Source organism: Tachysurus fulvidraco, chromosome 9 (genome assembly GCF_022655615.1).
Source record: "Tachysurus fulvidraco isolate hzauxx_2018 chromosome 9, HZAU_PFXX_2.0, whole genome shotgun sequence".
NCBI lineage: Eukaryota > Metazoa > Chordata > Actinopteri > Siluriformes > Bagridae > Tachysurus > Tachysurus fulvidraco.
In genome coordinates this window covers 24,530,941-24,545,833 of record NC_062526.1, presented here as the reverse complement: position 1 = coordinate 24,545,833, position 14,893 = coordinate 24,530,941, and the positions used below count along the sequence as shown (strand labels likewise).

The following is a 14,893-nucleotide window of genomic DNA, read 5'->3' as shown; positions in this document are numbered from 1 at the left end:
TCTGTGATGAAGATAACCCAGCAACAGGAGGCAAACAAACATCGTCGGCTCCGAACAACGCAGGTCCCTCGCCATATGCCTGCGTGCGCCGTTTCCTCTCAGAAGGTCATGGAAGACATTTTTATGAGCCGTTCAGCTCAGTCATTAGATCAGATTATTGCAGAGGGATTTGGATGCTACCTGCGCGCGCCGCCGGCTATTAGCGTCACACCTTTATAAGTCAGAATGCGATGAGGTACAATTTACCCGGAGGTTTTTTTTTTTGGATCAGTGTTAATTATTTGCCTGATTACGGCTCAGGGACCAGGAGCTAAAATCAGGCCTTGGGCTTTTTTTTTTTGTTAGAGTATGTATTGCACAGGGGAGTTATTTTATATGAAACATAAATACTTCTAAAGTCACATTTCTTTGATGCAAAGTCACTTTCTGACATGCAAATGACAAAGCAGGATCTCCAGTGCAATATTGTCCATGTAAACACCAGATAAAGTGAATAAACCTCATGGAAGTGAATGTACACCACAGCATCAGTCGTGCGCGCTGAACACCGGCGGCGGCTTCCTTCCTCTCAGGTGGCCTCGTTTTGTTCTGAACAACTGCTGTTTGAGTTTTTTCCAGAGCCGGTGATTAATAGGGATCATATTCAGCTGTCAGCAAATGATGGCTGAAATTCTGCATCTATTTTTGGACCACTGAAGTCATGCAATCAGGTTACTGGGCAAATATGATTTGTTAATTATTTTCCTCATAGTATCAGGGTCAGAGGTCACAAGGTAATGCAGAGGTCATGACATTAATGAGCAAATGCATTGAAAAAAAAAAAGTAGGAAGACCAAACAGATCAGACAAACCATGACAAATTTCATATTATATATATATATATATATATGAATAAAGATACATTTTTAATTAAAGGGTTTTCCCCAAACATTTTTAGTCAACTTAAGTTTCTTTATGTGTTTGTTCGTTATTGTTGCTATAAATAAATATAGAAATACTTAGATATCATTCTGTTCGATTATTTATGACGATGACGACACGATTGTTGCTGTTGTTTTTGTTGTTGTTACTATAAATAAATATAGAAATATTTCGTCAGACATTTTTTTCCTTTTTTTAAATTTGTAATTGTTTTGTTGTTTTATGAATAAATATATAAATAGTAAACAATCTTTCATTTTTTTCTTCCTTTGGTTTATTTTACTATTCGTATATTTTATTTGTCATTGTTGCTGCATTAATGTTAGTCATTAATTAATATTTTTTTACTCTTAGTTTTTTTCTTAGATGAACGAAGATACAAGTCTTGAATTGTTTTAATTCACAATAATAATAATAATAATAATAATAATAATAATAATAATAATAATAATAATAATAATAATAATAATAATAATAATTCGAGTGCAGAAACTATACTGTAACTGATACAGTGAGAATAAAGTCTAAATGATACTTATTTGATTATTTGGTTTATATAATTAAATGTAAGTCAAATAGCAAATTAATACATAACTTTCTTTATTGTTTGTTTGTTTGTTTGTACACTAAAGAAATCACCAGGCTAACAGTCAAACTGGAGCACGTTCAATCGCACACTTTCTCCCTACGCACGCGCACTACAACCGACGTGAAATAAAGGCCTCCGCACACTTTCGAGGGCACTACTTAGGGACTTGCTGGTGATTTGGGATACGGCCGCGTGCGCAGTACAGACCGAGCGCGCACACACTTCCTGGAGCTCCAAAGAAGCCACTTTTTGCTCCGGGAGCAGAAGACAAAAACAACACGAGCAACATGGAGGAGATATATTAAAGTTCGTGCCTCGTGTGGAACGGATGGAAGGACGTGTGGCACATTTTAAGGGGGAAAAAAAGGCTAATGTCGGCGAGCCTGTGTTCATCCGCAGTACAGCTAAGCTAAGCTAAGCTAAGCGGCCTAGCTAACGCTACAGCACGCATTAACGCTGTCAGTACAATTGTATGTTATTTATGGTTCCAGCGCACAAAAACCTCCACCGGTTGCCTTCCAAGCACCTTATTCTGGACATTTAACATTACAGTCTCCTGTCACGTCCTTCCAGCTAGCCCGGTACCGCTATGCTAGCTTGTTAGCTTATTAGCTTGTTAGCTAGCTAACTTTCCAAAGTTGCTGCAAAATCCCTCGGCGTGTGTGTGATGCACGGCCTGGCAGTACAAGCCAGACACACTCCAACTCTTCACACGTCAGACGTCTTTTCTACCACCTGATTGAATGTTCCTAGCTTTTGGAAAACGTTTATATTTTCGCGCGTCGTATTTTTAATGTTTGGTGTTAGCTAGCTGGCTGGCTAGCGATGTCTGTCCCGTCCTCAGAAATGATCGAGACGCCTCCTGGATATCCTTTCGAAGACATTGAATATGCAGACATTGAAGTCGAAGAGGTAAGATACGAAATGATGTGTAATAAGATGTGATGTGATGTGACATCTTTACTGTCTGTGAATCTATTCAGCTTTCATTGTGTGTTGTCACTAATGTCAGTGCTACACCGAAGGGAAAAAAATCCCTTCCTGTCATTTTTAAAGTGTCTTTGAAATGAGAGAGAGAGAGAAAAAGGTTCTGTACTCGTTTCTTAGTGTCATGGAGACCGATATGACTGGATATCTAAATAAAAGCGGTTTTATTTTGTAGTTCCAGGAAAATCCTGAACACTTTGATGACTCGTACCTGTACTAATCGTGCCTTCGTCCAATCAAATGCTCTGTAGAAAGTGTACGTCCCGCCTCCTTACTTCACAGCGTTGGTTTTTGGGATTGCTTTAGAGTAGCGAGAGATTTGTGGGGTGTATTGAATTCAACTACAGCTCAAGACTCTGAATGTTCAGGTTTCTGTGCTTTGTTTGTTTGTTTGAAGATGACAAGTTTTGAGTTCTGCTAGAGCAGAAAAAAAAACTTTCTTACGCTCGTCATTCGAACGAGGTGTAAAATAAAAATAAAGGTTTAAGCCTCGGCTCGTGTGACTGGTGTCTGGTTTGGAAAGCTCGTTTGTGTTTGGATGCACTTCCCGTCATTCGGAGTGGGCGGAGCTTCGATAACACCGGTGGGAATGGGGGAGTGGGTTTAACTGCTAAAGACCTAATCTTATCTTCAAGTCAGGAGTGCTAGTCCTCGCTACAGACCGAAAGGTTCACGGGTGAGGTCTTCTCTGGGCTAAAAAAATGTACCCGACCCGAAGTGACCCGAACCCGACCTGCATAAATTTTTATTTTTTTTTTAATAAAGACCCGACCCGAGACAAACCCGAAAAAAATAGACCGGAGTCCGACCGAACCCGACGGCAAAAAATTTTTTTTCCCCACCTGGACCCAAATGTTGCATAACTCTACACTAAAGTAACCGATACAGAGTGGATTCAAAATTGATTGACAGGTCTGTTTCATAGAAAATTAGCTTACCGCTAGCCACACAATGTCACAAGCGGTCTTGACAAACAGAGGAGAGGTTGGAAAAGGACTCGAGTCGATGCACACACACACACACACATGAGATACAGTAGTCCGGGTCTTCTCAGGTCGGTAAAACACATTCATTTTTAATCACCCGAGACCCGATGCCGCTATTAGTATACCCGACTCGTGTCCGAGGCACACGTGAAACTTTTAGACCCAAACCCACTCGGGTCGGGCCTTGGGTTTTCGGATCTAAGTGGACCCGTGAAGACCTCTAGTTCACGGGGCAAAGCCGGACACGATCCGACATCTCCTACAGCTCGAACTCTCAAGAAACCGTAACAAGCGCAGAGACCCAAACTGAAACACCTCGAGTCGACTGTTGGTAGGAGGAGCCGGAACAGGTCTGACTCCGCCCACTGGACTTTTGGTTCTGGAGTAACGTGTACAAGAATCTTGTTGGGACTGAACATTTTTTTTTGTGTGTGTGTGTTTATATTCCCTTTTCTATGCATTTCCTGCTGTCTGTTTTTACACAATGACACTAAATATGATGTAAAGTTTAACACGAACTAAATTTTTTTGTTGTTTATTACTAAACTTTTTTTCCCCCCCTGTTTCAGGTGGTGGGCCGAGGAGCTTTCGGAGTCGTGTGCAAGGCCAAGTGGAAAGGCAAAGACGTGGCCATTAAGACCATAGAGAGTGAATCAGAAAGGAATGCGTTTTCTGTAGAGGTACGATCTAATCAGACTTAATGAGCTTCCTTTGAGCTTCACATAATCCTGCTTTCATCCTCATGTCTTTCTTTAGATCCCTGTTTTAAAATCAGTATAATAGTGAAGCTGTCGGGGGAAACGTTGCTGTCCGAGTTCCAGAATGCATTGCGGCTATAGAGCTGGTTACAGCAGATGCTCAGCTAGTAAGCGATCTACGAGATGTCGAGCGCTGGCGTCACGTTAACGTGAAAGTTCAAGCTTCAGAAGCTGTTTGAGCTGAACGTGGAGACGAAGAAGAGAGAGAGAGAGAGCGGACAGTCCAATAGACTAAAGCGCCACCGCATCGTTCTTTTTACCTTTTATTCCACTTATTTCCACAGCAAGCCGCCAGACAGTATTACGGTTAATGGTAAAGGTTTAAATAAATCGTTTTAACTTTGAGTTTCTGGTTTTTTAATAACAGACCCGGCAGCGGTATCGGCTTCCCTTCGCCAGAGATTCGAACATTTATTCAGCAGGAAAAAAAATGAGCTAAACTTTCAACCTCATGAACAATTTTTGCTGTAATTTGTACATTATGCATTAAAATGATATTATCTAGCACTTTTTTATATAGTTAATTCATTTCCCAGGCCGCCGGAACACGAGCCGGTCGATAAATCTGCTGAACAATTTAGTTGTTTTTTTTTTTTTTTCATGCTGTCTTTTCTTTTTCTTTTTTTTTTTCTTTCTTAACTCCAGCTTCGTCAGTTGTCTCGCGTGAATCACTCCAACATCGTGAAGCTGTACGGCTCCTGTAGAAATCCCGTAAGTCTGTTTGTACCTCTGCTGAACTTTTGCTCCGAGATCCTTTCACTCCTGTGTTTTTCTCTTCATTTGTATTGATATTTAAGTTGAAACGGTTCCAAATCTGCCCCGTCGTACGTATTTATATCTTGTTCTGCTCCTGATCGTCGGTTAGATACCTAGTTTGTGGTCGGGTTCCTGTGCAGGTGTCACTCATGGGTCAGTCGTGTGTTTCTCTCTGTAGGTGTGTCTGGTAATGGAATATGCAGAAGGGGGCTCTCTGTACAACGGTGAGTGTTTTACTCCTTATTTTAAACCTTCTCTATTAAAGCTGCAGAGATTCAGACAAACAGACGACAAGCAGCGAACAGTAATGCACTTCGTCTCTCATACATACACACACACACACACACACACACACACACAAGCAGTATGGATTTGACCTAAATTTTGTGTCATTTCTATTTGTAAATGAAACAAGTGTCTGGGAATCGCACAGTACATTCAAAGACTAAACATGCACTTAGAAGGTGGAAGACGACGGCGTAACGATTACTATTTGTATTCGTCCCGTGTTTGTTTAAACGCCTCCCTGTTCTGTCTGCAGTGCTGCACGGAGCAGAGCCGCTACCCCACTACACGGCGTCCCACGCCATGAGCTGGTGTATGCAGTGTGCTCAGGGCGTCTCGTATCTCCACGGCATGAAACCAAAGGCGCTCATTCACAGGGACCTCAAGCCTCCCAAGTAAGCACGACACCACCTCCACGTCTCACTCTGTCTGTCCTCTATCGTTCCTTACCTGTGGCGCTGCTCTGTTTTCACTTCACAGGGGATAAACGTGACCCTCCATCGCCCTTTTAATGTTGGATGACGTTCGGACGTTAGTTCCTCCTGCAAGCGCTGTGTGTGTGTGTGTCTGTGTGTGTCTGTGTGTGTGTGTGTGTGATGTTTCCGCAGCTGGGTGTTTACAGGCTGTGGAAACAAACTATAAAAAAAATAGCCTTTGATTATTTATGAGTAAATAAACTGCATTAAACTACACTTTTGGTGGGTGTTGTGTGGGGGGTGTTAGTTGTATCTAGGTCATTAGTATCATTAAGCAGAGAGTTTGTGCTACGTCGTGGTTTCTCTGGTGCGGTCAAGAGCAAACGTTTTCATTTAAAGGGGTTATTAGTGTAGTTTTGCACCACGTTCTGTGCTTAGTGATTTGGTGTTTGTAATTTAATGCCCTCATGCTCATCTGGTTTGTCTTTGGCTTTCTCGCAGTCTGCTCCTGGTCGCCGGAGGAACCGTTCTCAAGATCTGTGACTTCGGGACGGCGTGCGACATCCAGACGCACATGACCAACAACAAAGGCAGCGCGGCCTGGATGGCTCCCGAGGTGTTCGAAGGCGAGTAGGGGGGAAATCTCACACACACACACACACACACACACACACACACACACACACACACACGCTTCCCTGAAGCACTGCAGCACAAAGATCACCTAACCCACTGAAATTAGCATCTCTCTAATGGAAAGCATCGGCAGCATCCATCGTGCCATCCTCTATCCATCCGTGCTTCATCTAAGTCACGAGGTTTAAACGATCCGCGTCCGAGGAACAACAAGCAGCTTGTAGGAATTTACCATCTGTTAAAGTTGTAGCATTTCAGATGTTTAAAAAGGCACCGGAGTGTAACGTTCAGCACCGAGCAGCGCCTCTCATCCAGTCCTTAGGAGACTCCTTTGCCTTTATTTATTTATTTTATTTTATTTTATTTATTTATTTTTGGGTTTACAAAATGCAGCAGATGATTTTCAAAATGAAACCCGGCGCACCGTCCGGACGATCTACAAACGTAAACGCCGTGTATGTGTAATCGACTTTAAATGAATACCGTGTGGGGGGATTAAAGTAATCGCTTGCTAATTGCACTGCTGTAAGAGGAACGAAACAATTTGGGACGTGCTGTTATAATCAAAACAGAATAATAACAGTCAGTAACTCTGCTCTGCTGTTGATTTATTTCCTAGACCAGCAAGCCCCAAACCACTAGTCCGACTAGTCGTTTAGCTTTTTTATACGCCATAGACGCACAGCAGCTGATCTAAACTCTAATAAATTACATATTGCACCTTTAATATGCCACTTTTTTTTTTTTTACTTCTTTTCTTTTTTGCTTTTTTTTGTAGTCCTAGAAAATACTTAAGACGTTATTACACACATAATGAAGAACAAGTGTAATTAGGAGGGTTGGGGTCTCGATGATTAACGGACACGTTCGTTACCGCCAGCATTTGAAATAAGCTGATGCGCTCGATTTCAGCTTGGGATAGGAGGGGGGGGCAGCAGCGAGCTTCTGGGCTGCGAGCGGGTCGTTATCTTGTTTGTTAATATAGGAACAGCCCTCCCATGCTATTAGAGCCGTGCTCATTAGAGGAGCGAAGCTAACTCCCGCTCATTTGCTTTACTGATAAACGAATTAGCAGAAGACCTCGGCGAGATGGCGCAAAAGGAGAAGAAGGAAAAAAAAAACATGTGTGATGAGCGATGTAATTGAAGCATAATAAGACGGGTAATTAAGCCTCTCTGAGGTACCGCGAGAGGAAATTGCCTCCTGTTCAGAGGATGGGGGCAGAAACAGCATTAAGGTGCTGGGGATTATTATCTCGGGTGGACTCGGTGAAACACGGAATCTTTGCTTTGGGTGGTGCGTCTCCTCGGTCAGCGTGTAAGCCTCTGTGTGTGTGTGTGTGTGTGTGTGTGTGTGTGTGTGTGTGTGTGTGTGTGTGTGTGTGTGTGTGTGTGTGTGTGTGTGTGCGCTTTACAGGCAGTAACTACAGTGAGAAGTGTGACGTGTTCAGCTGGGGCATTATCCTGTGGGAGGTGATCACACGCAGGAAGCCTTTTGATGAGATCGGAGGACCAGCCTTCAGGATCATGTGGGCTGTGCACCGCGGTGAGCCTCGGGTCACCTGATACACACCACACACACTTACACCCCGCAGTGTGATTCAGGACGCAGCCGAACACACTGGGACCAGAGAGACGCTCTGATTAGAGATGTCGTTTTAGAAGAAACATCCGCTATACAGTACAAGCGATAGGGTTGAGTACTAAAGCTCTCATATCATCTCATATCATCAAGATCGAATTATTCCCACAAACGCCGAGTTATTTTCATTTTATTAGATTTTTTTACTCGTTTTAAAGCTGACAAAATCACTAATTGTATACAAAGTGCTTTTTATTTATTTCTAGTGTACCTGATATTACGGCAACTCGTCATGTGCATGCCGTATTTTTAAACGCTAGATTTAATCCGTAAATGACTTGATGTTAGTTAATGGAGTCTTTTTTTTTTTTTTTTATTAATTTGTTTGTTTGTTTTTTTGGACAAAATATTTATCGACTTATTTGTCTGTTTATTTCTTTCTTTTATTTTTGTCATGCTCAGGAACTCGTCCTCCTCTCATTAAGAACCTGCCCAAGCCCATAGAAAGTCTGATGACACGTTGTTGGTCGAAGGATCCCTCACAGCGGCCTTCCATGGAGGAGATCTTCAAAATCATGACCCACCTGATGAAGGTACCTGCGGTCTGGAACCGTCTGTCTCTCATCACGCCGAGAAGCTGCATGACATGATGACGTTCTTATGTATTCACTCACTTCTCTCTCTCTCTCTCTGTGTGTCTCTCTCTCTGTGTCTCTCTCTCTCTGTGTGTCTCTCTCTCTCTGTGTCTCTCTCTCTCTGTGTGTCTCTCTCTCTCTGTGTCTGTCTGTCTCTCTCTGTGTCTGTCTCTCTCTGTGTCTGTCTCTCTCTGTGTCTGTCTCTCTCTGTGTCTGTCTCTCTCTGTGTCTGTCTCTCTTTCTCTGTGTCTGTCTCTCTTTCTCTGTGTTTGTCTCTCTTTCTCTGTGTTTGTCTCTCTTTCTCTGTGTTTGTCTCTCTTTCTCTGTGTTTGTCTCTCTTTCTGTGTCTGTCTCTCTCTTTCTCTCTGTGGGTCTCTCTGTCTCTCTCTGTGTGGGTCTCTCTCCTCTTTCTCTGTCTCTCTGTTTCTCTCTCTCTGTCTCTCTCTCTCTGTTTCTCTCTCTCTCTCTCTCTCTCTGTCTCTCTCTCTGTCTCACTCTCTCTGTGTCTGTCTCTCTCTTTTTCTCTGTGTCTGTCTCTCTCTTTCTCTCTGTGTGGGTCTCTCTGTCTCTCTGTGTGTTTCTCTCTCTCTCTCTCTCTCTCTCTCTCTCTCTCTCTCTCTGCAGTATTTCCCTGGATCAGAAGAGCCTCTGCAGTACCCATATCAATATTCAGATGAAGGCCAGAGTAATTCAGCCACCAGCACAGGTACAGAGATTTCCAACAGGAAAGTTTTTTTTAAAAGAAGCAATCTGTCACAGCGAGGAGAAAAAGCATCCTGTAACCTACAGAGATCAAACTTTACAACGCATCAAGATGCACAGGGAAACGTTTTACAATCACATCCAACTCTGTGATATTATTATTCTGTCTGTGCTGGCAGATCATCATCATCATCATCATCACACTGAGGAGCATCAGGACATGTGGCATCAGCTGCTAGAGTTTTAAAATGTCGTGTCTCAAAGTTTTACATGTCTTTCCAGACATCCTAATTGTCTGGTCTTGTTCCTTTACTTCTCAGATCTCAGATACGTTAATATGTTAATGCATTTCAAACAGACCGGTGTTCAGTGTTCAGTGTTCAGTTCAGAGCACTACAGAGATTAAGGGGTCGTGTTAAAAAGGCATCCAGAGATACGATGCACAGAAACATTGTGGGAGTTACCAGTTTCCTCTGGTTTGCTCATGAAGCATTTAACCTAGTTAGTTATTAGTACAGTTTACGTACTGCTCATCTCATCTGTATGTAATAATAAGAGATAGTAGCTGATAAAGTGACCTTTTCTTTTTGGTCTCAGGCTCCTTCCCCAGCATGAGCAACAAGAACGACGGCTGCATGGATCACGGCACGCCGGCCGGCACCAACGACACCATCAAGACCATAGAGAAGTTTACACCTTTTAAACCAAAGGCAGGACTTTACGGGATTATAAACGTTTCGTACCAGCGGATGCGTGCTGACGTATAACTTACAACATGTGTGTGTGTGTGTGCTTGTGCAGGCTGATCCACTGAGGCCTGGGCTTCCTCTGTCCAGAGGGGGCAGCGTTGAGAGCCTGTCAGGAAGAACGCACTGCCTGCCCTCGTCCGACAGCAAACGAATGAGTGCCGACCTCTCGGAGCTCAGACAAGATGACAAACTGCCCTTCTCTCCCGGTAACACACACACACACACACATTGTAGATGTTTATCAGCAAATCACTGGTTTAATATTTCCTTTCCAGCAAACAGAATTTCATCATATCACAACGCTTCGGAGAGAAACTTCTGATCTCTTTCTGATCATTAACACACAATTTTCAGGAAGTCAATCATTAGAGGATTTTTAAACATTCACCCCTTTTTTAATATTTTTTGTTCTTTAACCCACATCTCTAACCTGTAGCTCAATTGATCTGGTGCGCTAATGACAACTAAGTCCTCGAGTCAGTACCGTATCTCTATCCACCTGCTTCTGTTTCCTCAGGATAGTTGTTGAATTCCATTGGTCGCCTTTCCAACGCTCTCGGGGTTCTCACAGCAAGCGTTTTGTCGATTAATGCGTCTCTTAAATGAGATAAGAGAGCGCTTCCTGCTAGTCAAGCTTTTTAGTCCTTACTAGAACAAAACAACCCGGTAGCTGCATTATGTCTACATCCCAGCTGCGTGTGAACGAGGCACCGAGTCCCAGGAGAACTTCCTGTAGCTGGACGAACGATCAATATTTCATGATGGATTTCAACAACTGTTCATGCAAGTGTTAAGTTAAAGGGTTAGTCGGTAGGTTGAGCCGCTCGGGGAAAGTTTCTTTAATAATGTACAAACACCAGGATGTTTCTGTTACTGCACCAGCACTCCATCCTACTCTGTTATCATCCTAACCGCCGGCGAAGGTTCTCACGAGGTCTCGGCGGAGCACAAACGCTCTGCCGTTCTCTTCCAGCGCCGCACGGCTGCGTCTGTCGCATCTCGCATGTCTGCATGTGTCCCGTCCGCGCCTCGCACCTGACGTCTCACTAACACGTCTCGTACATCAGCTTTGCTAACGTAGGTGTGTGAGTACAGTCTGCATGTCTGTGTACGCTGCTCTATATGTATGTGTTTTTGCAGCGCGGCCGCAGTATAAACGAGGCCACCGCAAAACAGCGTCACACGGCACCATTCTGGACATTCCAGAGATCGTCGTCACAGGTATTCGGAGCCGTGCCGTGTCCTCCTCTCACCCTGGGCCTGTCGCTGCTGCTTCGGTCAGAGCAGTGCGGATGTCTAGATAACCACGGCTGCCACTCCAGGACCTACAAATCCTAACACACACTTTACATTGATCAGATCAGCGAACGCGTCGGTCAGTAGCGTGTTTGCTGCCGACTGTCAGAACAAAGCGGTAAAACATTTCTATCAGCTTGCTGTTGGATTCGGTCCTGGAGTCGCACCTACAGGTTCTCTCTGATCTCTGTCTTCCCCTCCGTGTGGCTGGAATCAATGTGATTGCACTGTGATCTACACTTTTTATTGCTTTAGGTTTCATTTCCTTGCAGAAATAGACAGAAAGGTTTAAAATGTTGATTTCCTTTTTTTTTTTTCCCTTTGATGTTGATGATGATGATCGGTTTGAACCTGTCAAAGCTACATCCATTCCACAGGAGAGCTTAAACGGGTGCGGTCTTTATAACAAGACGCAGATCCGTTCTCTTCGGCGTGCTCGGTGCGGACACGACGTTCGCCGAGAGACGTACGACGCCTGTAATTCTGTCCACAGAGCGTCGTGTCCGCACGGAGCGCCGGAGTCTGTACGTAGACACGAAGAACCGCTTGGGTTAGTGCCAACCATGCAGTCAGGTGCCTACAATCAGTCTTAAGCTTCTCGCTATCGCTTTTTAGTAACAGCACTCGATGAGCCGAGGTTCCGAAATAAGAAAAGCCTGGAGGAGAGTCGCAGTCCTTCATCAGTGCAGCAGAGAGCACTTCACTTTATTCACACCGCTCCCCTATTATTATTATTATTATTATTATTATTATTATTATTATTAAATGGTTTCATCAATCGGAGCAGGAGAAATGATGAAAGTCCACTCTGACTCTTCCGTCACTTAGTTCTATTTATTTATTTATTTACTCCCCTTGCTGACTTCACTGTGGCTTATCAGCTCTTTATTGTGAAAGTAGAAATTTCTATTATTTATTTATTTTTTATACACACACACACATGTATATATTTTTTTAATGATTTTATTTATTTTTGTTTGAGTCCTTTTTGAACCAAATGAAACCAAGCACGAGACCCAAGTTGCCCGCAATCTGAAATCTTCCCCCGAGACGTTTCCCGCACCGTTAAAACACGACGTCTGCTTACTTTCGTGCTTACGTCTTTTATCCCCTTTCCCTTTCTCACTCGCTTACTTTGTCCTTACCGTCTTGCTTTATTTCCTTCATTATTTCCTCCGTTGATTTCCTTTCTTTCTTTCTTTCTTTCTTTCTTTCTTTCTTTCTTTCTTTCTTTCCTCCTAGTAATCGATCTCTTTTACGTTTCTTTCTTGCCGTCCTTCATTTCCGTTATTTTTTTCTTTCATTTCCATTGGTTATTTTTTGCCTCGCTACCCATGTTGTCGTCTACATGTTTATTTGCCTTTATCCGTATTTTTCAGCCTTGTCACTTGTGAATATTAGTTGAAGTTCATTAATAAGAGTTTACAGATTTACTCATGCGGTGTTTTCACTGTCTGACTCATTCAACAGAGATTGAGGGGTGGCTGGTTAGTTAAGTGTGTGTGTGGGGGGGGGCTCCCTACTTCTCCCTACTTCTCCCTACTTCTCCCTACTTCTCGTTTGACTATATTTTGTCGAGCACTTTGGTAACCCAGCTCCTGTCTGTTCCTGATCTACCAGCCACACTCACCCCCAGGCTACTGATAACACTTCTGGTGTTTCATGACAGAAGCTGGTTTACCAACACGAGTGTGTGTTTAAGGTGGTGGTGGGTGTGTGTGTGTGTGTGGTGTGGAATCAGGTCACATTTAGGCCACATATGGGTCTGTGCTGATGACAAGCCAGTGTGCTGGGAGTCAGGGGGTAATTCTGTGCAGCTGTCCCTGTGTCACACACACACACACATACTCAGGGACAAGACCCCAGCCAAAGCGTGTAGCCTCCAGACTCACTCGTAGTTCTCCACTCTTTGTCGGTCTCTGTCTCACTTCTAGGCACCTGCGACCTTAGACGGAGGTCTGTACAGGATCTTACCTCCTTCCCAGGAGACAGCGGACAGGTAAGAACCTCAGCACCTCCTCCTCCTCCTCCTCGTCCTGTGCACTCGAGCAGTTTAACGTATCGCTTCTGACAAGACTATAAGACGTCTCGGAGAAGATAATAGAGACCTGGATCTAATCTTATGGCCTTGTTTCTACTCTACAGAAAAAAAAAGTGCTGTATTTAATATTTATTCACATTTATATCCAGGCAGATAATAAACTGCTTAGGGCTCGATATGTGCCTCGTACTTGGGGCGATGACAGATTAGTGCACCTTTATTTCGTTATAGCGGTCACTAGAACACGACCGGATAAGAGTTAGTGTTAAATCAAGTAAATATTATTGTGACTGGCGTTTTGCAGGACAGCAGGAACAGCAGCAGGTCGTCCAGTCCCAGTATACGGATCACACCTGACAAGAACAGATGCTACACCTTCTCTCCCGATGACCCCACAGGTACATGCACACGATACACACACGCACACACACTCCTCCATCTTTACAGGGACACGCTGAATTTTAGGACTTCTTCGTGTCTCTGTGTGTGTGTGTCTGTCTGTGTGTGTGGGTGTCTGTGTGGGTGTCTGTGTGGGTGTCTGTGTGGGTGTCTGTGTGTGGGTGTCTGTGTGTGGGTGTCTGTGTGTGGGTGTCTGTGAGTGTGTCTCTGTCTGTGACTGTGTCTCTGTCTGTGACTGTGTCTCTGTCTGTGAGTGTGTCTCTGTCTGTGTGTGTATGTCTGTGTGTGTGATTTTTCAGTACAGCAGCTCTAGCAGGGTTACAGACATTACGTAATCCTCATCAACACTCTAGTCTCACTCAGTGTGTGTAACTAACGAGCGTGAGCCGGGTTTATTTACAGACCGCCTGTGGATTTGTGGGGTCACTCGCGGCAGCTTCCACACCAGACGGCGACAGATTCACGTGTTTAATATGTGAAAGATATTGTAGACTGTAATTGTTTGATGAACTGTGGTTAACACACCCTGTTGGTCCTTTTCTCTGTTCCACAGACACTAACGGCTCTGATAACTCCATCCCCATGGCTTATCTGACACTGGATCACCAGTTACAGGTACACACTCCACTGCTCTCACTGATGATACACCACACAAGCTGTTACAGCGCTAATGAAGGGAATTAGATAAGAAAAGCAGAGCAAAGCCTGCTCTGTGAAATAGCTCGAGGAAAAGCTCGACTGTCTGAACACACAACGTCTTGGCGTTGTGTAGATAGTGCAAGTGGCTCCCCAGGTTGTTTCTGTGGTGGGGCAGGAAAAACAAATGGTGTCTTTCTGTCTGTGTCTGCCTCTCTCTGTGTGTGTGTCTCTCTGTGTGTGTGTCTCTCTGTGTGTGTCTCTCTGTGTGTGTCTCTCTCTGTGTGTGTCTCTCTCTGTGTGTGTGTCTCTCTCTGTGTGTCTCTCTGTGTGTGTGTCTCTCTGTGTGTCTCTGTGTGTGTGTCTCTCTCTGTGTGTGTGTGTGTCTCTGTGTGTGTGTGTGTCTCTGTGTGTGTGTGTGTCTCTGTGTGTGTGTGTGTCTCTGTGTGTGTGTGTCTCTGTGTGTGTGTGTGTCTCTGTGTGTGTGTGTGTCTCTGTGTGTGTGTGTGTCTCTGTGTGT

At 44.0% G+C, this 14,893-nt stretch overlaps 1 protein-coding gene across 2 annotated transcripts in view; it reads left to right on the top strand.

The window, feature by feature from the left end:
- Positions 1-1,682: 1,682 nt before the first annotated feature.
- map3k7 (mitogen-activated protein kinase kinase kinase 7) overlaps positions 1,683-14,893 on the top strand; it is an 18,097-nt gene continuing 4,886 nt past the window's right edge. Inside the window, exons 1-15 of one of the 2 annotated variants that reach the window (XM_027176669.2) lie at positions 1,683-2,422; positions 4,053-4,163; positions 4,887-4,952; positions 5,176-5,221; positions 5,539-5,677; positions 6,200-6,324; positions 7,751-7,879; positions 8,378-8,508; positions 9,175-9,256; positions 9,850-9,962; positions 10,054-10,207; positions 11,142-11,222; positions 13,232-13,296; positions 13,643-13,736; positions 14,291-14,352. In XM_027176669.2, the coding sequence (XP_027032470.1) occupies positions 2,336-2,422; positions 4,053-4,163; positions 4,887-4,952; positions 5,176-5,221; positions 5,539-5,677; positions 6,200-6,324; positions 7,751-7,879; positions 8,378-8,508; positions 9,175-9,256; positions 9,850-9,962; positions 10,054-10,207; positions 11,142-11,222; positions 13,232-13,296; positions 13,643-13,736; positions 14,291-14,352 (1,485 nt within the window). In that variant the 5' untranslated portion in view covers positions 1,683-2,335. The remainder of the gene's footprint in view (positions 2,423-4,052; positions 4,164-4,886; positions 4,953-5,175; positions 5,222-5,538; positions 5,678-6,199; positions 6,325-7,750; positions 7,880-8,377; positions 8,509-9,174; positions 9,257-9,849; positions 9,963-10,053; positions 10,208-11,141; positions 11,223-13,231; positions 13,297-13,642; positions 13,737-14,290; positions 14,353-14,893) is intronic. The other variant, XM_027176670.2, reaches the window with a different exon arrangement.